The sequence below is a fragment of the Dendrobates tinctorius genome, unplaced genomic scaffold (assembly GCF_039654945.1).
Source record: "Dendrobates tinctorius isolate UK_male_01 unplaced genomic scaffold, ASM3965494v1 ptg000311l, whole genome shotgun sequence".
In the NCBI taxonomy this organism is placed as follows: Eukaryota; Metazoa; Chordata; class Amphibia; order Anura; family Dendrobatidae; genus Dendrobates; species Dendrobates tinctorius.
In genome coordinates, this window is record NW_027361978.1 from 286,725 (window position 1) to 314,057 (window position 27,333).

At 46.9% G+C, this 27,333-nt stretch overlaps 1 protein-coding gene across 1 annotated transcript in view; it reads left to right on the top strand.

Moving 5' to 3' along the window:
- OBSCN (obscurin, cytoskeletal calmodulin and titin-interacting RhoGEF) overlaps nt 1-27,333 on the top strand; it is a 636,219-nt gene that overhangs the window by 255,896 nt on the left and 352,990 nt on the right. Inside the window, exons 63-68 of the mRNA XM_073561015.1 lie at nt 12,729-13,001; nt 14,199-14,486; nt 17,117-17,386; nt 17,497-18,849; nt 21,845-22,123; nt 22,562-22,637. Of these exons, the coding sequence (XP_073417116.1) occupies nt 12,729-13,001; nt 14,199-14,486; nt 17,117-17,386; nt 17,497-18,849; nt 21,845-22,123; nt 22,562-22,637 (2,539 nt within the window). The remainder of the gene's footprint in view (nt 1-12,728; nt 13,002-14,198; nt 14,487-17,116; nt 17,387-17,496; nt 18,850-21,844; nt 22,124-22,561; nt 22,638-27,333) is intronic.

Sequence of the window (27,333 nt, forward strand, 5' to 3'; positions counted from 1 at the left end):
AGGTGTACATGGGGTAGGAGGTAATGTTTGTGAAAGCACTAGTAAACCAACGTCACGTCCTATGCAAAGACAACTAAAAACTTCTGTTACTGGACAGGCTACACCACAGCGGTACGCCTTGTTGATGAGGCCCAGAAAGAACATGTGCGTGAGTGAATGGCAAGCTCAGCTTCAAGTGGCCGCTCCTCTTCCTCCACCTCAACAACACACAGTACCGTCCACAGAGGTGGCACCCAAATTCCCCTTGCTTCCCCCCGTGTCCCAACTCTCCAACCGTACACCTGACTGTACGGAACCACAGATGGGTGCGTCTGAAGAGCTGCTCACACATTCTGTACCATGGTCATCACAAGTGTACTCAAAAGTTTCACAGAGTCAAGAGGAGTAAATCTGGACCGATGCCCAAAATTTTTTTAGCTTTGACCCAGGGCAGGATGAAGTAGGGTCCGAACAGCATCCTGACCCTCGTCATCAGACATTAACCCCTGGGGGGTGATCCTGATGGGACTCAGATATCTGAGCCTCACACGGATTGTACTGTCACGTCAGGAAGAGGAGGAGGGTGACTCCAAGGAAGAGGGATGTGATAACACAGAGGATGATGAGGTATTAGATCCCAGTTGGTGTGAACATATAGGCACACAGCTGAGTAGGTCATCTGAGGAGGAAGACGAGGAGGTTACATTGCGCCGTACGTCGAAGACACGTAGTGATGCAAACAGCAGCATCCGTGGGTCTGCAGCTTGCAGGGGTGGCAAGGGTTGCCTAGCCTGGGCCTTTTTTTGACACTGCAGAGGATGAGCCAACTCACGTAATCTGCCAACTTTGCAAAAAAAACTGAGAAGAGGTAAAAAGTTCAATAATTTGACTACTACATGTATAAACCTTCATATGCGCAATTAGCATGTGGTAATCCAGCTCTCCAGGCTGAGTTTGATCAATGGCTGACTCTGCTGAACCTGCATCCAGGGAAGGCCATGTATGGTAACAGTGCAAACTTGGTGACAGCCTTACGGCACGGCAAGCTCACTCACGTGCCTTGCATGGCTCACGTCCTCAACCTGGTGGTGGTACAGCGTTTTCTTCGCCACTATCCTGGCCTGGGTGAGCTTCTCGACAAAGAACATAAGCTGTGTTCTCATTTCCTCCTTTCGCACCCCTCTGGTCATCGTTGCATCGATACAGAAGTCTTTGTCCATGCCAGTTAACAGGTTGATATGCGATGTGCTGGCACGGTGGAATTCCACTCTGCACACATCGTTGCGGTGACTGTGGCAGCAGGAACGAGACCTGACACAGTATGTCATGTCATATAGAATGGTGTTGTGAATTGATTTTCCCCTTCGTCACTGAAGTCTGGTGAACTCCCTATTCTGGTAAAGGAAGGTAATGAGCCTGATTATCAGGCACCTGAGCCTAATGAGGATGACTAGCTGAGTGGAGTCACGGACTGGATATAAGGCTGCCGACGCCCTTCTGCCCTGCGGGTGATTTCTCTGTGGACTTCTAGGACACCAGTCTGATTCCTGCTCCTCTAAAGCTAAGTTTTCTGCTTTCCCTGTTAGCATTAGTGTTTTGTTTTTGTTTTCCTTGCTTTTCTGGATTCTGCCATTCCCTGCTGGGGTGAGCTGAATCTCATTTTGCCTGCTGCTCTGTCTTCAGAATATTCCTGAGTACTGACATAGCTTTTTTTGAAGCCTAGCGTCTTCAGGGCCTTTTTCACTGTCAGTCTGTTGGCTCTTATTTTCATAGGGTTTTTCACGGATTGCAGACAGCAGCCTTCCTGTCCTTTCCTATCTAGTTAGCTTGGGCCCCGTCTTTGCTCAGTCTATCTTTCTGTCTGTGTTAGTGTTTTCATCTTGCTTCACCGTCATTATATGTTGGGGGCTGCCTATTGCTTTGGGGTCTGCTCTGGGGCAGTTTAGATTTCCCCTCTCTTTCTTTAGGCCTATTTAATTCTCCGGCTGTGATCGAGGGGTCTAGGGCATCGTAGGAACCCCCCACGGCTACTGTTAGTTGTTGTGGATAGAATCAGGAGTCTGCAATCCGATAGCTGCCAACCTCTCTGGTTTTCTGGACTTAGCTAGCATTTCTGTTTTTGCCTCCTACGGTGACTCAATCATAACAGAATGGGCCAACGCAGTACGGACGTGGCGCATATCACATTTACAGAGTGGGCACAGATTAAGGATCTCTGCGCACCCTTCTGCACAGTTTCGAAATGGCTACTAAGATGGTTAGCGCTGACGACGCCGTCATCAACATCACTCTTCCTGTCATCTGTATGCTGGACCACACTTTGAATAGCCTGCGGGAGGAGATGGTGGTCCCAGAAGAAGAGAAAGAAGCAGAGGAGGCTGCGGAAGGGATAACATTGTCTCCAAGTTCCAAACTGTCGTTACACAGTCAGGTGTCCTGTGTCCTTGTGTGTACCACATTGGTCTTCTTTCTTTTCTCCATGCTCAAAGAACTGTCTGAGGACTTGAGAAACCAAATTGTGAGGAAGCATGAGAAATCTCAAGGCTACAAGTCCATCTCCAAAGACCTGAATGTTCCTGTGTCTACCGTGCGCATTGTCATCGAGAAGTTTAAAGCCCATGGCACTGTGGCTAACCTCCCTAGATGTGGACGGAAAAGAAAAATTGACAAGAGATTCCAATGCAAGATTGTGCGGATGTTGGATAAAGAACCTCGACTAACATCCAAACAAGTTCAAGCTGCCCTGTAGTCCGAGGATACAACAGTGTCAACCCGTACTATCCGTCGGCGTCTGAATGAAAAGGGACTGTATGGTAGGAGACCCAGGAAGACCCCACTTCTTACCCCAAGACATAAAAAAGCCAGGCTGGAGTTTGCCAAAACTTACCTGAAAAAGCCTAAAACGTTTTGGAAGAATGTTCTCTGGTCAGATGAGACAAAAGTAGAGCTTTTTGGGCAAAAGCATCAACATAGAGTTTACAGGAGAAAAAAAGAGGCATTCAAAGAAAAAAACACGGTCCCTACAGTCAAACATGGCGGAGGTTCCCTGATGTTTTGGGGTTGCTTTGCTGCCTCTGGCACTGGACTGCTTGACCGTGTGCATGGCATTATGAGGTCTGAAGACTACCACCAAATTTTGCAGCATAATGTAGGGCCCAGTGTGAGAAAGCTGGGTCTCCCTCAGAGGTCATGGGTCTTCCAGCAGGTCAATGACCCAAAACACACATCAAAAAGCCCTAGAAAATAGTTTGAGAGTAAGCACTGGAGACTTCTAAGGTGACCAGCAATGAGTCCAGACCTGAATCCCATAGAACACCTGTGGAGAGATCTAAAAATGGCAGTTTGGAGAAGGCACCCTTCAAATATCAGGGACCTGGAGCAGTTTGCCAAAGAAGAATGGTCTAAAATTCCAGCAGAGCATTGTAAGAAGCTCATTGATGGTTACCGGAAGCGGTTGGTAGCAGTTATTTTGGCTAAAGGTTGTGCAACCAAGTATTAGGCTGAGGGTGCCAATACTTTTGTCTGGCCCTTTTTTTTGGAGTTTTGTGTGAAATGATCAATGTTTTGCTTTTTGCTGCATTCTCTTTTGTGTTTTTTCATTTAAGACAAATTAAATGAAGATACTATCAAAGAATTTGTGTTTGCAATCATTTTCAGGAAGAAACTGAGTATTATCTGACAAAATTGCAGGGGTGCCAATACTTTTGGCCACAACTGTAACATATTTTTAGATCTACCCAGTGTCCTTCAGTTTACCCTCACAGATAAGGAGAAGATTGGTGACCACCAAGTTGTCTTGTTTGATTATGTAACCTACTTGCATAGATTGTCCTCCTCTATTTTAAAAATAAACAAACTATCTGAGCTAGACAATGTATAATTAGCATAGCAGTAGACCTCACTATTCATCAAGGATAAGAGCACATTATGTTATATCAAATATCATCTTACATGTCAATATTCCAGGCTTACACAAACAGTCTGTTTTCTTGACCCACAAGAAATCATCACTTAATCCAAAAACCAACATACAGATAAGAAGTCCATTCTTCGTGGTTTGCTAAACATAGTCTTCTGGGTAGTTAAGATATAATCTGATTTCTTCACAACCCTGATTTTCCCCCCCAATGGGTTCTAACCCGGAGATCAGCCATGGCTATGATTACAACGCTCTCCAACATCCTGAGGGATACGTAATGGCCCTCTTTTATGACTTCCATCATTGCCTCACAGTATACAGTGGGTACAGAAAGTATTCAGACCCCTTTAAATGTTTCACTCTGTTTCATTGCAGCCATTTGGTGAATTCAAAATAGTTCATTTTTTTCTCATTAATGTACACTCTCCACCCCATCTTGACTGAAACAACCTCCCAGAAATGTAGAAATTTTTGCAAATGTATTAAAATAAGAAACACTGAAATCTCACATGGTCATAAGTATTCAGACCCTTTGCTCAGTGTTGAGTAGACACACCTTTTGAGCTAGTACAGCCATGAGCCTTCTTGGGAATGATGCCACAAGTTTTTCCCCCCTTGATTTGGGGATCCTCTGCCATTCTTCCTTGCAGATCCTCTCCAGTTCCGTCAGGTTGGATGATGAACGTTGGTGGACAGCCATTTTCAGGTTTCTCCAGAGATGCTCCATTGGGTTTAGGTCAGGGCTCTGGCTGGGCCAGTCAAGAATGGTCACAGAGTTGTTCTGAAGCCACTCCTTTGTTATTTTAGCTGTGTGCTTAGGGTCATTGTCTGGTTGGAAGGTGAACCTTCGGCCAAGTCGTTGGTCCAGAGCACTCTGGAAGAGGTTTTTATCCAGGATATCTCTGTACTTGGCCGCTTTCATGTTTCCTTCAATGGCAACCAGTCGTCCTGTCCCTACAGCTGAAAACACCCTCGTAGCATGATGCCACCACCATGTTTCACTGTTGGGATTGTATTGGGCAAGTGATGAGAAGTGCCTGGTTTTCTCCACACATACCACTTAGAATTGTCACCAAAAAGTTCTATCTTTGTCTCATCAGACCGGAGATTCTTATTTCTCATAGTCTGGGAGTCCTTCATGTGTTTTTTAGCAAACTTTCTGCGGGCTTTCATATGTCTGGCACTGAGGAGACGCTTCCTTCGGGCCACTCTGCCATAAATGCCCAATTGGTGGAGGGCCACAGTGATAGTTGACTTTGTGGAACTTTCTCCCATCTCCCTCCTGCATCTGTGGAGCTCATCCACAGTGATCTTGCGGTTCTTCTTTACCTCTCTCACCAAGGCTCTTCTCCCATGATTTCTCAGTTTGGCTGGACAGCCAGGTCTAGGAAGACTTCTGGTGGTCCCAGACTTCTTCTGTTTAAGGATTATGGAGGCCACTGTGCTCTAAAGGCCCTGTCACACACAGCGATCTCGCTAGTGAGATCGCCGATTTTGTGACACATCAGCGATCTCGCCAGCGAGATCGCTGTGTGTGGCGGGGATCAGCGACCGGCCCCCCTGCCGGTTATCGCTGATCGTGCTGCATCGGCCAGGGACTGTTTTCGATCGCTGGCCAGCGTGCATCATAGAATCATAGAATCATAGAATCGTAGAGTTGGAAGGGACCTCCTGGGCCATCTGGTCCAACCCCCTGCTCAAAGCAGGATTCGCTAAATCATCCCAGTCAGATGTCTGTCCAGCCTCTGTTTGAAGACTTCCATTGAAGGAGAACTCACCACTTCTCGTGGCAGCCTGTTCCACTCATTGATCACTCTAACTGTCAAAAAGTTTTTTCTAATATCTAATCTGTGTCTCCTCCCATTCAGTTTCATCCCATTGCTTCTAGTCTTTCCTTGTGCAAATGAGAATAAAGTTGATCCTTCTACAATGTGACAGCCCTTTAGATATTTGTAGACAGCAATTAAGTCTCCTCTCAGTCTTCTCTTTTGCAAACTAAACATTCCCAAATCCTGCAACCTTTCCTCATAAGACAGGTTTTGCAGACCGGTCACCATTCTGGTCGCTCTTTTCTGAACTTGCTCCAGTTTGTTGATGTCTTTTTTAAAATGTGGTGCCCAAAACTGGACACAATATTCCAGATGAGGTCTGACCAAAGAGGAGTAGAGGGAAATAATGACTTCACGTGATCTAGACTGTATGCTTCTGTTAATACATCCTAGAACTGCATTTGCCTTTTTTGCTGCTGCATCACACTGTTGACTCATATTCAGTCTGTGATCTATTAGTATACCCAAGTCTTTTTCACATGTGCTGTCACTTAGCCCTATTCCTCCCATTCTATATATGCTTTTTTCATTTTTATTGCCCAGATGTAGTACTTTGCATTTCTCCCTGTTAAAAACCATTCTGTTATTTACTGCCCACTTCTCCAGTTTATTTAAATCTTTTTGAATCCTCTCTCTCTCTTCTCTAGTATTAGCTATCCCTCCTAGCTTTGTGTCATCAGCAAATTTAATCAGTTTACCCTCAATTCCTTCATCTAAATCGTTGATAAAGATGTTGAACAATACAGGGCCCAGGACAGAGCCCTGTGGTACCCCACTTGAGACATTCTTCCAACTGGATGTGCAGCCATTTACGACCACTCTTTGGGTCCGATCACTAAGCCAGCTATGAATCCACCTAACAGTTGCCTTGTCCATTCCATACTTAGTCATTTTTTCAATAAGGATTGTATGAGAGACTTTGTCAAATGCTTTGCTGAAGTCAAGATATACTATATCTACAGCATTTCCTTGATCCACCCAATCAGTGATACCGTCATAGAAGGAAATTAAGTTAGTCTGACATGACTTATTAGTTACAAACCCATGCTGACTCTGTTTGATCACTTCATTCTTATCCAGGTATTGACTTACATGTTGTTTAATAATTTGTTCAAAGATCTTTCCTGGTATAGAAGTCAGACTCACCGGCCTATAGTTGCCTGGGTCCACCTTCTTCCCCTTTTTGAAGATAGGAACAACATTTGCTCTTCTCCAGTCTTCTGGCACTTCTCCTGTTCTCCAAGAATTTTCAAAGATTATGGAGAGTGGTTCAGAAATTTCTTCTGCTATCTCCTTCAGTACTCTGGGGTGTAATTCATCTGGACCTGGAGACTTGAATTCATTTAGGTTAGCTAAGTGTTTCCTCACTATCTTTCTGTTTATAGATATCCTGGATTCTTCTATTCCCTTAATAGGACAGTGAAGAACAGTTGATGTTACATTTCCTTTCTGAGAGAAAACAGATGCAAAATAGGAATTTAAAAGTTCAGCCTTCTCAACATCCTGTCTTACCATTTCATCATTTTCATCCTGTAAAAATCCTATAGCATCTTTGAATTTTCTTTTACTTTTGACATATCCCCAAAATCCTTTATTATTGCTTTTGACATCTCTTGCAAGCCTCAATTCATTTTCAGCTTTAGCTAATCTGATTTGTGCCCTGCAGATTCTGCAGACAGCATTATATTCTTCTTTAGATATGCCTCCCTCTTTCCATTTTATAAACATTTTTTTCTTCCTTTTTAGCATGTGCTTAAGTTCTGTGTTCACCCATCATGGTTTCCTTAAATGCTTCCTATTCTTCCCTCTTTTCGGAATTGTTAACAACTGTGCTTTGAGAATTTCATTTTTCAAGATTTCCCATCCTTCCTGGACATTTTTGTCTTTAAGGATATCCAGCCATTGGATCCCTCCAATTATCTTTCTGAATCCCTTAAAATCTGCCTTTCTGAAATCTAACCTTGACGTCTGAGTCTTCACAGGTCTTCCGCCTCTAGTTATCCAAAATTCTAAAATAGCATGGTCGCTACCTCCTAGGGTTCCAGCCACTTTTACCTCCTCAACCATTTCCTCCCTGTTTATAAGGATTAGATCCAAGGTAGCAGTTCCCCTTGTTTTCTCCACTACCTTTTGGAAGATAAAGTTGTCAGCAAGAGAGGATAAGAATTTCCTTGACCTGTTAGTTTTGCCTGAGAGAGATTCCCAACAAATGTCTGGATAGTTGAAATCTCCCATGACAACTATGTCATATTTTTTGGAGAACTTGGCCATTTGATGCATAAAGAGTTCATCCATATCTTCAGCTTGCACAGGCGGCCTGTAGTAAATGCCTACAATGGTGTCCTTTCCATTGTTCTGTCCTTGTATTCTTACCCAAACAGTTTCCACAGAACTCCCAGTCTCTGAAGCTTCAATCTCTGTGCAGATATACGCGTTTCTAACATACAATGCGACACCTCCTCCTCGTTTATCAAGTCTGTTTCTTGCAAATAAGTTGTATCCTTCTAGTCTTGTATTCCAATCATGTGTATCGTCCCACCAAGTTTCAGTGATTCCAATGACATCATATTTCTTTTCCTGTGTTAGTAGTTCCAATTCTCCTTGTTTGTTGCCCATGCTTTGTGCATTAGTATAGAAACATTTTAGTTTGTGATTGGTTTCTCTTTCTCCAATATTTTTATTAATTAGATTCTTTCGTCTTTGTTCTTCCTTTCCACTTCTATTAGCAGAGTTCTCAATAGCATTTGTCAGGTGTATGGCTTTTTCTGGTCTTTTGCTTCCCTTCCCATGTTGTTCTAGTTTAAAGCTCTCCTTACAAGTGTAGCAAGGCGACTTCCAAATACATGCTTTCCAGTCTTCGTAAGGTGCACCCCATCTCTAGCAAGTAGTCCATCGTATAAGTGGTTCACTCCGTGATCCAGAAATCCAAATCGTTGCTGACGGCACCATCGACGTAGCCAGTTGTTCACCTGCAGAATCTTATTCCACCTCCTTGTTCCATGGCCATCCACTGGGAGGATGGAAGAGAAGACCACCTGCGCTCCCAGTTCTTTCACTTTCTTGCCTAAGTCTTCAAAGTCTCTGCAGATGGTTTCCAGGTCGTTTCTTGCGGTGTCATTTGTCCCCACATGTAGTAGCAGGAATGGGTAGTCATCTGTAGGTCTGAAGAGTCCTGATATCCTGTCAGACACATCTTTAATTTTTGCACCTGGAAGACAGCACATTTCTCTTGAAGTTATATCCGGTCTGCAGATAGCGGCCTCTGTTCCTCTCAACAGGGAATCCCCCATGACCACCACTCTCCGTTTCTTCTTCACAACATTTTTCTTTCTCCATCCAGGAGGACTCTGAAGGCGTACAAGGTTGCTGCTTGTTGGAAAAGTCTTATCCTGATGTATTTCTTCATCGTTTTCCTGCGTGAGAGCCTGGTACTGGTTCCTGAGCAGTATGGGTGCTGACTGCCTCCTGATCCTCCTGCTTCTCTGGGTCACATGTCTCCATTCCTCTGTTTCTTCAGGTGCACTTCGAATTTCTTCTCTTTCTGTAACATGAAGAGATAATTCTGCTCTGTCCAAGAACTCTTCACCTTCCTTAATGATCTTCAACGTAGCCAACCTCTCTTCGAGATTTTGCAACTTTTCCTCCAACAGGGACACAAGCTTGCATTTGTGGCATGTGAAGTTTGGCTTTTCCACTGGTAAGTCTGTGAACATGTAGCAAGAAATGCAGCTCACCAAATGGCTCCTGGCCTCTTCCATCTTGAGATTTCTTAAAAACGATGAAAGATGAGCCAAAATTCGCGCGCCTATCGGCGCGCGGTTTTTCCGATTTCCTCTTTTCAGCTGCAACGGCCAAAACCCAGTGATCGTAGAGCTCGCGGAGACTCTTCACTTATCCCAGAAGGCACTGGGAATATGCAAATGATCTCCTCAAGACTCTTCCCCTGGTTTTCCGATTTCCTCTTTTCAGCTGCAACGGCCAAAACCCAGTGATCGTAGAGCTCGCGGAGACTCTTCACTTATCCCAGAAGGCACTGGGAATATGCAAATGATCTCCTCAAGACTCTTCCCCTGGTTTTCCGATTTCCTCTTTTCAGCTGCAACGGCCAAAACCCAGTGATCGTAGAGCTCGCGGAGACTCTTCACTTATCCCAGAAGGCACTGGGAATATGCAAATGATCTCCTCAAGACTCTTCCCCTGGTTTTCCGATTTCCTCTTTTCAGCTGCAACGGCCAAAACCCAGTGATCGTAGAGCTCGCGGAGACTCTTCACTTATCCCAGAAGGCACTGGGAATATGCAAATGATCTCCTCAAGACTCTTCCCCTGGAAGCGTGTGGCAGCGAATGACCAGCGATCAGCGACGCTGGTTTCTAATGTAAACATCGGGTATCCAGGAGCCGCGCGGCTCTTAGATACCCGATGTTTACCTTGGAAACCAGCGTCCTGCGTCGCTGGTCCTGATCGCTGGAGGGGCTGTCTTGTGACAGCTCACCAGCGATCAGCCTAACGATGTCCCAGCGATCCCATCATATCGGATCGTTGGTGGGATCGCTGGGACATCGTTATGTGTAACGGGGGCTTTAAGAGCCTTGAGTACTGCAGAAATTCTTTTTTAACCTTGGCCAGATCTGTGCCTTGCTACAATTCTGTCTCTGAGCTCCTTGGCCAGTTCCTTTGGCCTCATGATTCTCATTTGGTCTGACATGCATTGTGAGCTGTGAGGTCTTATGTAGACAGGTGTGCGCCCTTACAAATCAATCAGTTTAATTACACACAGCTGGACTCCAATGAAGGAGTAGAACCATCTCAAGGAGGATCACAAGGAAATGGACAGCATGTGACTTACATATGAGTGTCTGAGCAAAGGGGCTGAATACTTATGACCATGTGAGATTTCAGTTTCTCTTTTTTAATAAATTTGCAAAAAATGTCTACATTTCTGTTTTTTCAGTCAAGATGGGGTGCAGAGTGTACAGTAATGAGAAAAAAATTGACTTTTTTGAATTTACCAAATGGCTGCAATGAAACAAAGAGAGAAAAATTTAAAGGGGTCTGAATACTTTCCGCACCCACTGTATCTCTAGTGGTAGATCGGCTCGCTCAGCTACTTACGGAGGTAGGCACAGGAATGCTTTCCGTTTCAATTTTCAACTGGTTAATTAAAACAGGCTTCATAACCCAAATAAATAGACATATTCAGTCTTCTTGATTTAAGCAAAAGAATAGCGCTCACTATAGTCATTGTAACTGCAGGGATCCTCCTACTCAGGAAAACAGGTGTCAGCTCTGGAGGTCACCTCCTCCAGAGTACAGAGAACATTGAATGAACCCTAAGGCTCCACATTTAGCTTCTGGAGCCCTCTCGGGGGTGGAGATATGGTGAACAGCCTCCCACCCACTCTTCAGCTGTTTACAAAGACCCAGCCTTTGACATGGCCTATTAACCCTGCTCAGCACTTAGTATGCTGGAGAAATGTTACAGGTTCATATCACTGAGGCTAACATCACATATGGCCTGATTCATCAAAAGTGGGGGGTGCGGTGGAGTCAGACGCTTCTGATTCATTGAGAGGCCTCTCCACAAATCTTCCTCTAGTCAGAGACTGGAGGAAGATTTCTGGCATAAGGTACACCACGGCTCATCATGAATTTAGGAGAGTGGTGGTGTCATGCCCAGCTCCATCTACACAGAGCTGGTAGAAAACACCAAAAGTGGCAAAATGTTTGTGTAACTCTGGGTTTGCAACTTTTCAAAGCAATTTTGGGGCAAAATTGCTTTGTTGACTTGGAACCTACAGTATATGTGCTGTACACACAGTCAATGCTGTATATACCGTCTATATACACAGTCTATGCTTTCTAAAATCGATTCTATGTGCAGTCTATGCTATATACACAGTATGGAGGGGGGTTGTAAAGCGCACCGTGTTGTATACTGTCGGTCATGGCTGGAGATCCGCTGGAGGGTGCCAATCCTGCTGGTGAGTGCAGCCAAACTATAGAGGATGAGGGTTTCAGACCGACACATCAGCCACATAATAAAAAACTATTGGATAAACATGAAAATGGTGTAAGATTTACACAAAATTCTGACGCGTTTCTGGCACGCTAAGGCGCCCTTAATCATAGCACAATTTATGCTTCTTACACACTGTGCATCCTGTATCACCAGGGAGAGCGCGGCGGATACATCAGTCTCCTCTTCATCCCTTCAGACCCCTCAGGGTAAAGGACCTTTTGTGATTTGATAAGTTTTTGACCGCAGGTTCTTCACTTCTTCTAACCTTGGATACGGCACTGATCATGCAGGGCTGCTATTTTCAGAGCAGTTTCTGAGTTGTCAAGGAAAGCTTTAATCCTCTGAAGTGGCAACTGTGTGGTCTCACAGGAGGCCGGCGATTAGTGACCGGAGCTATTGAATATTACTCAGTCTTTTTCCCCTAATTACAGTCCTGCTGTCATAAGTGTTACATCGATGTCACCCCACAAACCCAACAACTAAAGACTGCCCCTCAGGCCTGTGTAAACGCCGCCCCTCAGACTCATTGCATGAATACCGCCTTTCAGAACAAGGTGTCTGGACTCTTCCCGTCAGACCTGACGTGTAGACTCTGCCTCTTAGACCTGTCTCGTGGCCATACAGATCAGGTGTGTGGACTCTGGCCCACAGACTTAATGTCTCAGACCCAATAAGTGGAAATCGCCCATCAGACTTGAAGTCTGAATAACTCTCCAGTCCTGACTTATTAAGCTTCTCTTCAAACTCCACCAATCAGACCTGACGTGTGGACTCCTCAGATTCAGTTCTTCAAATTCTGCCTCACAGGACCTGACACTTGGATCCCGGGTGGACTCTGACCCTCAGTCCTGACAGGTGGACTCTGACCCTCAGTCCTGACAGGTAGACTCAGACCCACATTCCCAATGGGGGGGACTCTGATGGTTAAACCAGTTGTACTGTCTCCGCCCCTTAGACCCTGCTATCTATGTTTGATCACAGGGTGGCGTCTGGATGTTGTGAAGCCCCCTGCTGACATGGAGGTGGTTGCTGGTGACCGGGCAGCATTTACCTGTGTGCTCAGTGAAGCAGTTCCAGTCAATGAGACTTCCTGGTACTTTAATGGCGCCCCCATCCTGCCTGATGAGAACTGGTCAATGCATGTGGACGGGAACCAGTACAAGCTTCTCCTGAAAGATGCTCAGAGCCAGTACTCCGGGGAGGTAGCCTTCGCCTCCAGAGATGTTGTGGTCTCTGCCAAACTGATTGTTCTGGGTAAGTCGTTCAACCAGAGGATTTTCACATTGAGGACCTTCATCTCACAAAGGGCCCATAAGTGGTGGTGGGCCCATGAGAATGTCATGAGAAGTAAGGGTTCTCACATTGCTTCTTGATATTTTTTTCCTAATGGTGCTGTTTCTTATTGAGTACTATATGGAATTTTGCAGGTTCCATAAAGGCACAACTGTAACAGCAGTCACCTCTAAAAATGGAAGTGGAACATGTTTTTGGTTCCACATGAAATACTTGCCCCCTCTGACCTATCATTGTAACTGTGGTGGAAGGGGTAGAGGGTCTCCTTCTACAGCACAGAGAAGGGGCACATTGAGTACTATATGGAATTTTGCAGGTTCCATAAAGGCACAACTGTAACAGCAGTCACCTCTAAAAATGGAAGTGGAACATGTTTTTGGTTCCACATGAAATACTTGCCCCCTCTGACCTATCATTGTAACTGTGGTGGAAGGGGTAGAGGGTCTCCTTCTACAGCACAGAGAAGGGGCACATAGTCTTCTACAGTATGGGTGAGAGGGCGGAGGGTCTTCTATAGTATGGGGGGAGGGGTCAGAGAGTCTTCTACAGTATAGGGGAGTGGGCAGATGGTCTTCTACAATATTGATGGATAGAGACTCTTCTACGGTATAGGAAAGGGGGAAAAAGGTCTTTTACAGTATGAGTGAGGGGGCGGGAGGGTATCTACTACAGTATAGGTGAGGGGGCAGAGGCTCTTCTATATTATATGGGAGTAGGCGGGAGGTCTTCTACAGTATAGAGATTGGGTGGAGACCCTTCTACAGTATAGGGAAGGGGGGCAGAGGGCAGCTGAAATGGGCACTGGGTCTTCAACTAGAGTGAACATGAAATTAGCATAGGGTCGTCTTGTACAGTATAGAAGAGTGGATGCATGGTCGTCTCGTACATTAAAGGGGAGATGGACAGAATGTCTTATTCTACAGTATAGAGAAGGTGGGCAGGTTTTTCTACAGTATAGGGTTGGAAACCGGAGGGTGGTCTTCAACAGTGTAGTTGTGGACATTCAGAGTTAGGTAAGCCTCCTGGGGTGGCATGCGATGAGCTGATTCTGGAGGAGTGAGGGGCCGTTGCTCTGAACTCCTGTTTTCCCCTATTGGCCTGTGTTGTAGTGTCATTTGCTCATGCCGTTTCTTGATTTAGTGACTCTTCTGCCTTTAGCCCTTCCCGACCCCCCAGAAGACCCTGAGATTGTCAGTAAGACCAGCAGCTCGCTGACCTTGTCTTGGTTCACACCCCTGAGTGATGGTGGGGCTCCAGTGGTTGGATATAATGTTGAGATGAAGCCCCCGGGGGGTGACTGGCAGCAATGCAACATGGAAATCATACAGAGTATGGAATATACTGTCCAAAACCTGAAGTCGGGGGAGCCCTACCGATTCCGCATCTCCTCCATTAACAAACTGGGCATAGGGGAACCGGTCCACCTCCCACAGACGGTGCAGCTAGGTGAGGAGCCGCCGCTTCACAGCTACAAACCGTGTGCAGACACTGCTGCCTGCATGGCTTGTATGAGCGATCGAAGCAGTGGGCCAGCAAACACTGATTTTAACCCGCGCCTCACATTTTACAGATCCTCAGTCAGCTCTTGTGTTTATCTCATCACAATTTTACTGTTACATCATATCTTAAACAAGTCACATCTAGAGCTGCGGTCACAATTCTGCTCTTCCATCATTTCCTAAAATACAGTGACATGTAAAAGTTTGCACACCCCTGGTAAAAATTACTGTTATTGTGAACAGTGATCTAAAAGGCCTAAAGTTACAGATGACACATTTGCTTTGTAATATATATGTAAAATATATATAAATATTATCGTTTTTTACTTTTTAAAAATTACAAAAAGGAAAATGGGCCGATTCAAAAGTTTGGATACCCTTGGAAATTTGTGTGCTGAGATAACGGTGACCTAGGTTTCAGACCTTAATTTGCCTGTTAGGTTCTGGCTTGTTCACTATTATCGTTAGGAAAGGCCAGGTGATGCAAGTTTCTCAGCTTTATTAAGACCCAGCCTCCTCTAACCTTGTGCCAAAAACAGCAGCTATGGATTCTTCTATGCAGCTACCTAGCACTCTGAAAATGAAAATGGTGGAGGCCCACAAAGCAGGAGAAGGCTATAAGAAAAGAGCAAAGCGTTTTCAAGTTGCCCTTTACTCAGTTCAAAATGTAATTAGGAAATGGCAGCTACCAGGAACAGTGGAGATCAAGATAAGGTCTGGAAGACCAAGCAAAATTTCAGTGAGGTCATGACAGAGCATGCTCTCTGCAGACACTGAACCAGCAGAAGCTGCAACATAATGTGAGGTTCTGCCATAGCATGACTTTGAGCTATTGAGCCAACAGTGACAACAGTAAGATGTGAGGCCTAGCTTGAGCATGCTCCCTACAGACACTGAATCAGCAGTAGCTTCACTGTAATGTGAGGTCCTGCCTAGCAAGCTCTCTACAGACACTGAACCAGCAGACGCTGCAACATAATGCGAGGATCTTCCAGACTATGCTTTCTTAAGCCACTGAATTAGCAGGAGTGCAGTAAGATGGTTCCAGAGTATGCTCTCTACAAACGCTGAACCAGCAGAAGCAGTTCAGCTAATATGCAGTTCAGCTACAGCATGCTTTCTACAGCCACTGAACCAGCAGGAGCTGCAGCATAGTGTGAAGTCCATCCAGAGCAATCCCAAAACTGGTAGAACTGTGAATGCAGCTTTGGATTTGTTTGGAGATGGACACAGTAATTCTGGTATCCGATGTGTGACCCCGCTGTAGATGTTAGTGGCGGCATCTCTGCTTCCTCTGTGCTGCTTTGGTTGGAGCATTCAAGCTGCGTTTTTTCTTCCCCTGATGGGGGGCAGCATGCGTGTAGTCTAGCTCTGCCCTGGGTAGAGATTAGACGCGGCGTCTTTGCATGGCTTCCCGGCTGTGGAGCTGGAGTGGAGGATGATAAACATTTATTAATAAGTATCTGAAGTTTGTGAACCCCGGAATGATGGGCATGAACCAGGTACTAATAATGGGGGACACATATCACAAGGTGGGGGCGCATATGTATACAGGAGGCGGAGGGGCAGCTGTACACAGTGAGTAAGCTGTTGAATCTGTCAGTCGTGTCCATAACTCCTATTAGTGTCATGAGGGTCCCATGCCCAAGATCCCCCTGTACAATCCAGAGCAGAGAGGATTAATCGCTCGGTCTGGTGGACTTGGCCTGTCATGTCCAGTCCAGGGGCTGCTAGCAGTAGCTTGGCATCATTAGGCGATCATCACTGATCACCAAGGGTTGTAGGATCTGGACCATGTCTGACCAGAAGGATAAGACGATAAGTTTCAGACTGGGCTGACCCCAGTCTGGCTGACATGGTGACACACGGTTGGTTGCAGGAAAGGATGTCCCAGAGGAGATAAGCTCAGGATCTGGAAGCTTTCATGATGTGATAATGCAGCTTTATGTACAGAAGGCTGGACACCAAGCCAGCTAAAGTTATGTTACAGGCCCAAGATTAACGACCAGGAGTCAAGAGATGAAAGTCAGAGGTAAGATATGTGAGCCAGACATCAGTGAAAAAGGTGGAAGGTCAAAGATGAGTCAGGAGTAAGAAATGAAGGTCAGAAGATAGATGAAGGACAGGAAATCAGAAATGAGGGTTAGAGATAAGAGATAAGGCTACAGGTGAAGGGTAGGATTCAGGTGAGGGTCAGACATTAAGGTCAAGGATTAGTGATTAAGGTCTGGGATCAGAGATAAGGATTAGGATTTCTAGATTAAAAAAGAATTGAACATTGCATACAACTTTATTCCGGGCGATTATAAGAAACTCTGTAATGCATCTCGTCAGACAGATTGGCCTATTCCCCACTTATCAGACAGCACAGGTTCCCGGTCATCTCTGACCCCACAGAGTCAAAGATAACCATTTGGGTTAGAGATGACTGTTGAGGCTCGGAGGAGACAGTGATTAGAGGCCAGGGATAATGATCGGGGTCAGAGATTAGCGGTTTGGGGTGTTAGCGTCATCATGTCCATATATAATAAGGCAGACATCAGCTTCCAATCTTAACGTTTAATTTTCCATTTGCAGAAGAACCTGTGACTGTTCAACGTCCACTACAACATCAATCTGTAGCCCCGGGGGAGACTCTGCGCCTGGAGTGTGAACTGTCCAAGGAAAGTCGTGATGTCAGCTGGATGAGGGAGAATGAGCAGCTGCATCCAGGGAAGAAATACCAAATGATTTCTGAAGGGAAGAGGCAGATCCTGCTTATCCATGATGTCTCCACCAGTGATCAAGCCACTTACTCGTGTGTCACCGCCTCGGGCGTCAAAACTTCTGCCACTGTGTCCTTAGGGAGTGAGTGGCTGTTTTTGCTGTTTTTCTATTTTTTGATTTGTGGACAATTGAGTGTCTCATCTGTGGCCATGTCACCCTCCACATGTGATGTTTCTTCCATTTATTTCCAGTACAAACCATCACAGAGCTAGTATCAGTACAAGAGGTCCTCGGAGTCGCTCATGAAAGGACAGATTGTGTGATTGAGGCCGAAGATAGTTCACAGCCCAACCTGCCCCCAGAAGCTGCCCAGGAAGGAGATCTCCATCTCTTATGGGAAGATGTGGCCAAAAAAAGGAGAATGAGCAAGGAACCAACCCTAGACTCTATCCCTGAGGAAAATGAAAAACTCAAGCGCAAAAGGGAGGCTGAGCGTCAAGCAGATTTCTCAGGTTATACTTCTGAAGACATGGCCAAGACTAGTGAGGCTGATTTCTCCCTAACAAGTTCTGATGACGAGTCCCGGGCTGGGACACCATCTCTGGTCTCATATCTTAAAAAGGCAGGTAAGTCCACCATCACCTACGGAAGTAAGGTCCAGACCGTCTCCGCCACCAAGTTCTTCAAGCTCTTTGAGACTCCGGACAACATTGAGACTCAGAGTAAGGAGGAGAAGAAAACTGAACCCATCCAAGAACCTGACTTGTCGGAAATATTTGATGATGACCCAGCCATGGACAAGGCAGCCGTGAAGATCCAAGCAGCATTTAAGGGCTATAAGGCAAGAAAGGTGATAAGGCAACAGGAGTGTCCCATGTTTACTGACACCTTCAAAGACTTTTCCGTGGAGCCGGGAGGAACTGTCCACCTTGAGTGTGTGGCCATCAGTAAGAGCGATGTAACGGCTCGATGGATGAAGGATGGTAAGGAGCTATCTGATGGGCGTCACTACCACATCGACGATTACCCCGATGGGACTTGCTCTTTAATTATCACTGCGGTGGAGTTGCAGGACACAGGTACATACACATGTGAAGCCTCCAACAAGTTTGGCGCAGTATGCCACAGTGCAAAGCTCTTGGTAGGTACTGGAGAACCGGAAATTCCCCAAAAACCTATCCCTATTCCACCAAAATCCTCCACAGACAGTGAGACTGAAAGTTCCGGAAGTGACCTGGACGATGCCTTCCGGAAGGCAGGAAGGAGACTCCATAAGATCTTCAAGTCTAAGTCTTCCCTGGAAATGTCCGAAGAAGAGCTGTTTGTGAGCGCTGATGAGGGCGATCTGCCCCCTGTAGACCATCAGACATACCGAGAGGACGACAAGTTCATCTACATCATGTTTGAAGTTATGACAGAAGCGTCAATCGCTGCACACAGATTCCGGGAAATGTTCTCAGCTATGGGAATCAAAGTCAAAATCGATATCCTGGAGCATGGGCCAAAGAAGATAGAACTACGGATAATGAAAGTAGAAACTGGACCCACCGAGCAGCAAAAACTGCAAGCCAAGCAACAGATGACCCTGCTGACGTCAGATACAGGTCAGGCGGGTGTAAATTACTTTGGACTTTGGTGATGTCCTCACCAGTGGGTAGGACTGACAACCTCATACAAGATATACAGGCATGTTGTCAGCAGTGATAGATGAGGGGCGGTGCTGCAGTATAAGGGGTGTGGTCTCATCATTATATCAGTGATGTCATCACCGGGGGCGGGGCTGATAACCTCTCACATGTATACAGGCATGTTGTCAGCAGTGATAGATGAGGGGCGGGTCTGGAGTGTAAGGGGTGTGGCCTCATCATTATATCAGTGATGTCATCACCGGGGGCAGGGCTGAGAAGCCTTCACACATATATACAGGCATGGTTGTCAGTGATAGATGAGGGGGCGGGGCTGGAGTATAAGGGGTGTGGTCTCTTGTATCAGTGATGTCATCACCGGGGTACGGGGATTATAACCACACACATGTATATAGGCAGGTTGTCAGCAGTGATAGATGAGGGGCGGGGCTGGAGTATAAGGTTGCGTAGTCTCATCATTATATTAGTGATGTCATCACTGGGGCAGGGCAGGAGTACAAGGGGTGTGGTCTCATCGTTATTATTATTATAGCGCCATTTATTCCATGGCGCTTTACATGTGAGGAGGGGTGTGCATAATAAAAACAAGTACAGTAAGCTTACATGCTACAAGTCACGACTGGTCCAGGAGGAGAGAGGACCCTGCCCGTGAGGTCTCACAATCTACAAGGGATGGGTGAGGATACAGTAGGAGAGGGTAGAGCTGGTCGTGCAGCGGTTTGGTGGATCGGTGGTTACTGCAGGTTGTAGGCTTGTCGGAAGATCTAGGTCTTCAGGTTCTTTTTGAAAGTTTCCACGGTAGGCGAGAGTCTGATGTGTTGGGGTAGAGAGTTCCAGAGTAGGGGTGATGCGGGGAAAAATCTTGCATGCGATTGTAGGAAGAGGAGATAAGAGGGGAGTAGAGAAGGAGATCTTGTGAGGATCGGAGGTTTTGTGCAGGTAAGTACCGGGAGATGAGGTCACAGATGTATGGAGGACACAGGTTGTGGATTGACAGAGGGGAGAGGCCGGGGAATCGCGGGAGGGGGGACAGGTGGATTAGTCAGGCAGCAGAGTTTAGAATAGATTGGAGGGGTGTGAGAGTGTTAGTGGGGAGGACACAGAGCAGTAGGTTGCAGTAGTCAAGGCGGCAGATGAGGGCATGGACTAGGGTTTTTGCAGATTCTTGGCTGAGGAATGTATGAATCCGGGAAATATTTTTGAGTTGAAGTTGGCAGGAAGTGGAAAGGGCTTGTAAATGTGGTTTAAAGGAGAGATCATAGTTGAGGATTACCCCGAGCCAGCGAGCTTATGGAACTGGGGAGAGTGGGCAGCCATTTACTTTAATGGATAGGTCTGTTAGGGGAGTTGAGTGAGATGGGGGAAAGATGATGAATTCTGTTTTGTCCATGTTAAGTTTTAGAAATCTAGTGGAGAAGAAGGATGAAATAACAGACATTGTGGGATTCTGGTTAATAGGGAGGTGATATCTGGTCCAGAGATGTAGATCTGTGTGTCATCAGCATAGAGGTATACTGAAAGCCATGAGATTCTATTAGCTGTTCGAGGTCAAAGGTGTAAATGGAGAAGAGCAGGGACCCTAGGACTGAACCTTGCGGAACTCCGACATATAGGGGGTGAGGTGAGGAGGTGGTGCGTGAGTGGGAGACGCTGAATGTCCGGTCTGTTTGGTATGACGAGATCCAACAAAGGGACAAGTCTGTGATACCAAGAGATGAGAGGGTGTGTAGTAATAGGGAATGGTCCACTGTGTCAAAGGCAGAGGACAGGTCCAGGAGGAGGAGGACAGAGTAGTGTCGCTTGGCCTTGGCAGCTAGTAGGTCATTGGTGACCTTAGTTAAGGCAGTTTCAGTGGAGTGGTGTGGTCGGGAGCCAGATTGTAAGTGGTTGAACAGGGAGCAGGAAGAGAGGTGGACGGATAGTTAGAGATGGACGTGTTGCTCCAGTAGTTTTAAGGCATAGGGGAGAAGTGATATTGGGCGATAGCTAGATACCTAGGATGGGTCAAGAGAGGGCCTTTTGAAGATAGGTGTGATTGAGGCATGTTTTAAGCTTGAGGGGAAAACACCAGTTGTTAGTGATAGGTTGAAGAGATGGATTAGGGTTGGGCTGAAGACTGTGGTGAGGTTTGGGATGAAGTGGGATGGGATCGGGTCAAGTGCACAGGTGGTGAGATGTGATCTTGAGAGAAGAGTGGAGAGTCGATCTTCTGTAATGGTGGAGAAGTTGGTTTTGGAGGAGGAGGACAGGGCAGTTAGGAGGAAGGGCTCTAGGGGTTGTCGACCAAAACTGTCTCTGATGTTATCAATCTTCTGCTTGAAGAATGAGGCAAAGTCTTTGGCTGAGATGAGTGGAGAGGGAGGAGGTGCTGGGGATATTGAAGGTGTTGAATAACTGTTTAGGGTTGTGAGACAGGGAGGATATGAGAGAGGAGAAGTAGGTTTGTTTTGCTGCAGCGAGAGTGGCCTTGAAAGTAGTGAGGGACTGTTTGAATGCGATGAAGTCCTCATTGGAGTGGGATCTCTTCGATCTCCGCCCAACAACCCTGGAAGCCAGCCTCAGTTCTTTGCTCAGGCTGGTGTGCCAGGGTTGTCTGTTGATTTTGTAAGCTTTGGTAGGTGTGAGAGGGGCAACCGATTCCAAAGCTACAGCTATTGTGGTGTTGTATAGAGCGGCAGCGGCATCCGCATTGTGTAGGGAACTTATGTCTGTAAGAGGGAGGAGGGATTCAGACAGTGAGTGTAGAACGAGGTGTTTTAAAGGGACCCTGTCAGCTGTCCTGGCCCCCAGGGCCCATCCACAGCACTCTACAGCAATTATATCAGTGATGTCATCACCGGAGGGCGGGGCTGACAACCTCTGACACATGATTTACTGGCTGGTTGTCAGCAGTGATAGTTGGTGCTGTGACAACCACAGTCATGATGACACACATTAATGTCTCTCCCTCTAGCCCCCATCTTTATAACAGAGCTCCAGAATCAGGAGGTGCAGGACGGGTATCCAGTCAGCTTTGATTGCGTTGTGATTGGTAAACCGATGCCGACTGTGCGTTGGTTCAAGGATGGAAAAGTGATAGAAGAAGACGACCATTATATGATCAATGAGGACCAGGAGGGCTGCCACCAGCTCATCATCACCGCTGTGGTGCCCACGGACATAGGCGTCTACAGGTGTCTGGCGGAGAACCGCATGGGAGTGACCTCTACCAAGGCAGAGCTCCGGGTGGATAGTGAGTATGAGTACAAAACTACACTAAAACTACTTCACCTGCACATAGAATACCAACAAATGACTGCAGAGACCGTGCAGTGTAGAGATAACTGTGAGGGACCCTCCGCCCCATCAGGGAGCCACCGGTTAAATAATGTGTGTTTTGTAGAGTGGCGCTGTGACATGTGGGGGGATGTACCGTCCTGATCAGTGAGCCGAGGCTCCACGGCAGGAGAGAGTATTTTCACCCAGTGAGCAGATTTGTAAGCAGCAGTATTATATCACATTCTGGGCTGTTATTATGTTACATTACTACTCTGTGCTGTATATTATAAATTATACTACTTGTAGAGCCTTTATCCTCTTTGAATGATTGGTCAGTTGCTGATATGCCCCGCCCCTGAGGAGTCTGTCATTGAGTGACCTGCTTACTCTTGTCCGATTTTCTGTGTTTTAGTGACCAGTTCAGATTACGACACAGCGGAGGCCACCGAGACATCATCTTACTTCAGCGCCCAGGGATACGCATCAAGGTAACGCCATGAGAAATGGCGCAGCGATGATATATAATATACAGAACAGTATATATACGGCTTACAGCTGTCTGTGTCCTCAGAGCATTAATGCTGCCTATAGCAGACAGCCATGAACAGGAGGAGGATGAGCCATGAAAAGGTTAATGCTGCCTCTGGCTCCTTGCTGGTGCCGATACCCAACCTGTGGCTGTCTCCTGAGGTGTCAGCACTAGTATTGAGGCACAGTGAGGGGACAGAGATACATCAGTGTGTGGAGAGCCCTGTGTCCACAGCTCAGTGAGTGAGCGCCGGTACAGAGACTGGCGGTGAGCGACCGGGACGGTGGCTAGCGGCAGAGACTGTGAAGAGCGGCAGAGACTGCAGTGAGCAGCATGAACGGTGGTGAGCGTCAGAAACTGTGGTGAGCGGCAGGGACAGTGGTAAGCGGCAGAGACTGCGGTGAGCTGCAGGGACAGTGAATGGTAGAGACTGCGGTGAGTGGCAGGGACTGTGGTGAGCAGCAGGGACAGTGGTGAGTGGCAGAGATGGCGGTGAGTGGCAGAGACTGGTGAGTGGCAGGGAAGGCGGTGAGTGGTAGAAACTGCGATGGGAGGCAGGGACGGCGGTGAGTGGCAGAGACAGTGGTCAACGGCAGAGACTGCGGTGAGTGGCAGAGACTGGTCAACGGCAGAGATTGCGGTGAGCAGCAGGGATGGCGGTGAGTGGCAGAGACTGTGGTGAGCGGCAGGGGCGGCGGTGAGCGGGAGAGACTGCTGTGAGCGGCAGGGATGGCGGTGAGTGGCAGGGACGGCGGTGAGTGGCAAGGATGGCGGTGTGAGGCAGGGACGGCGGTGTGAGGCAGGGACGGTGGTGTGAGGCAGGGACGGCGGTGTGAGGCAGGGACGGTGGTGTGAGGCAGGGACGGTGGTGAGCGGCACAGACGGTGGTCAGCAGCATGAGTTCTGTCCATGGCCTCTAATGCTGCTGCGAGCAGTCACTGCCTGTGTGGGGCCATTACTGGCGCTCACCCAAAAAACTGTGGGCACAGCACAGACCCCCCTAGATGTGTCCCTCCTGTGTCTGCGCATAGTAGGAGATGTGGGCTGATGGCTCCCATCCTCGCTCACTACGGGGTGGACGCTGCACCCCGCTGAATAGCCCCATTATATTTAGTAAAGTGGGAGACGTGCAAGAAATGACATCAGGCGCTCGCCGGCTCCAGCACCGGCTCCCGACACTGCCGCAGTCCCACATATTATTTTCTTGTTAATTTCATAAATTTAAATGTTTTTTATTGTTATTTTATGTGACACAAAGTAGCAAATAATGGAAATGATACGAGGTGCACTGGATATTGTAAAAATATAAATCTGAGGTGCATTAGTATTCAGCCCCTGAGTCAGTACTTTGTAGGACCACTTTTAGTTGCACTTCCTGCTGCTGTCTTTTGGGATCTGTCTCTCCACCTTTCTCTGCAGTCTTTTGGGGTCTGTCTCTCCACATTTCTCTGCATTCTTTTGGGGTCTGTCTATCCAGCTTTCTCTGCAGTCTTTTGGGGTCTGTCTCTCCAGCTTTCTCTGCAGTCTTTTGGGGTCTGTCTCTCCAGCTTTCTCTGCAGTCTTTTGGGGTCTGTCTCTCCAGCTTTCTCTGCAGTCTTTTGGGGTCTGTCTCTCCAGCTTTCTCTGCAGTCTTTTGGGGTCTGTCTCTCCAGCTTCCTCTGCTGTCTTTTGGTGTCTGTCTCTCCACCTTTCTCTGCAGTCTTTTGGGGTCTGTCTATCCAGCTTTCTCTGCAGTCTTTTGGGGTCTGTCTCTCCAGCTTTCTCTGCTGCAGTCTTTTGGGGTCTGTCTCTCAGGCTTTCTCTGCTGCAGTTTTTTGGGGTCTGTCTCTCCACCTTTCTCTGCAGTGTTTTGGGGTCTGTCTCTCCACCTTTCTCTGCAGTCTTTTGGGGTCTGTCTCTACCAGCTTTCTCTGCAGTCTTTTGGTGTCTGTCTCTACCAGCTTTCTCTGCAGTCTTTTGGAGTCTGTCTCTACCAGCTATCTCTGCAGTCTTTTTGGGTCTGTCTCTCCACCTTTCTCTGCAGTCTTTTGGGGTCTGTCTCTCCACCTTTCTCTGCAGTCTTTTGGGATCTGTCTCTCCACATTTCTCTGCAGTCTTTTGGGGTCTGTCTATCCAGCTTTCTCTGCAGTCTTTTGGGATCTGTCTCTCCACCTTTCTCTGCAGTCTTTTGGGGTCTGTCTCTCCAGCTTTCTCTGCAGTCTTTTGGGGTCTGTCTCTCCAGCTTCCTCTGCTGTCTTTTGGTGTCTGTCTCTCCACCTTTCTATGCAGTCTTTTGGGGTCTGTCTATCCAGCTTTCTCTGCAGTCTTTTGGGGTCTGTCTCTCCACCTTTCTCTGTAGTCTTTTGGGGTCTGTCGCTCCACCTTTTCCACCTCCACACACAGTATATGCTCTGATCAACAGCCTCCATTGTGGCTCTGGCAGGATGTCGTTGTCCCGCTGGAGGGTGATCCTGGGCCCCGGTCTCACGTTCTCCTGGGCCCCGGTCTCACGTTCTCCTGGGCCCCGGTCTCACGTCTCCTGGGCCCCTGTCTCGTGTCTCCTGGGCCCCGGTCTCACGTTCTCCTGGGCCCCGGTCTCGTGTCTCCTGGGCCCCGGTCTCGTGTCTCCTGGGCCACGGTCTCACGTTCTCCTGGGCCCCGGTCTCACGTTCTCCTGGGCCCCGGTCTCACGTTCTCCTGGGCCCCGGTCTCACGTTCTCCTGGGCCCCGGTCTCACGTTCTCCTGGGCCCCGGTCTCACATTCTCCTGGGCCCCGGTCTCGTGTCTCCTGGGCCCCGGTCTCGTGTCTCCTGGGCCCCGGTCTCACGTCTCCTGCACAGTATCCTTGTGTTAATGCAGTCACATTAAATCCAGAGAGGTTTCCTCCGATCCCGCGCTTTATATTCACATCATATAGGATGAAACCGGCACACGACGGTGATCTGTGCGGACTGTGCCCCGTCAGAGCACAATCCATTACAGTGGTGGCCTCTTCCCATAAAATATAGACCACGATTAAAGAAGGAGTGAAACCAACTAAAGACAGATATAATGTTATTACTGAGCAGCTCTCTATATAGACTGCACCCCTCGATGCTCTTTATTCAGTAACATGGCAAAGCAGTTTCTTATTTCCTTTATATACAGCATATATTTTTTATCTATTTTTTTGGAAAGCTTTTTCTAGAAGACAAAAGGTTTTTTGTCTTTTTTTCTTATTTTTATTACACTTTTGTGCTTTATTCTTATTTTATTATTTCGGTAATTACCGTATTTAAAATCCTACTATTATTACTCAGGTATCCATATTAATAATTAATACTTAGTTTATTCAGGAAGTGTTGCAGACACATTATAGATACTTATGTCTTCATACAGAAAAGTCTATCGGTCATGGATCAACGTACAAGAGATGTATGAAAAAAAATAACAATAAGAAAAAAATTCAAAAAGAATGCAGTATAAAAAAATGAGATAAATGTAAATGTTAGCTTTACATGACTGAATTCCTTGTTTAACTCATTAGGAAATGACGCAGCTTCAGTGATGAGCGGGAACGGCATAGAGGTTACTTCCTGTCACTGTGAGCTGTTCCCACGCTCAGTTCAGTGTGAGCGGCCAATGAACTGTGGTAACTTTCCTTACGTCACCACTAGCACTGTGAGAAAATTCTCAAGGATGTAAGCAGTGATCTCATTGAGGTCACGGCCGTTCATCGGGCCACTCACAATGAGCTTCCTGTGAGAATTGCAGCTTGCGTAACCGGCGGTAACCGCAATGACGTCACCACTCAACACTGAAAGTGCACTCTGACGCTCAGCATCTCCTGGATGTCATGGTGAATGGTCGCATCACTCCACCGCTCAGCCATGTCTTCCAGATGAAGTAGAGATGGATTACGGTGTGGGACAAATGGATTATCGTTGGACAGGTGAGGAATATGGTGTTTTTTTATTTTTAATTTATACTATAATAAATGGGAAAAAGAGGACAGGGAGCGTTTATTTCAAATAGTGGACTTTATTTTTGCTGTGTGTTTATTTCAAATCTTACTATGGTGTTAGTAATGGGGGCGTCTTATAGACCCCTCTCCATTACTAACCTCTGGACTTTGTCAGCTGACATTGCAAAGGTGACATCAACCTCTTTTCCAGCTATTAATATCAGCCCACAACTGTCTGTTTAGCCTTTGCTGGTTTTTGATTATAGGGAGGACCCCACATCAATATTTTTGGGATCTCCCCTATAATAATTAGTAAAGGTTAAGCAAACAGCTGTGAGCTGATATTAATAGCCTGGGAATATTTAGTGCTATTGGCCTTATTCCCCGATTTTTAATAACAGCCCCCAGCGACTTTCCCTCTGCTGGTTCAAATAATTGCACAGGAGCTCACACCATTTTTTTTTAAATTAAATAATTATTTTAAACATGATGTACACAGCAGGTGCTGAATACAGCTCTCAGCATTGTCGCCTGGTCTGCTGATCTCAGGGAGACAAGGCAACCATAATGAGAGCTGCCGTCAGCAGCTGGCGCCTGGGAACAGCGCAAACTGTACTGCTTTTCACCGGCGCCAATGCATGTCACACGGACGCCACACAGACAGCAAACAGATAAACCGATGTCTCACAGATGTCACATACGTACATACGCACTATGGATCTCACCAGTACTG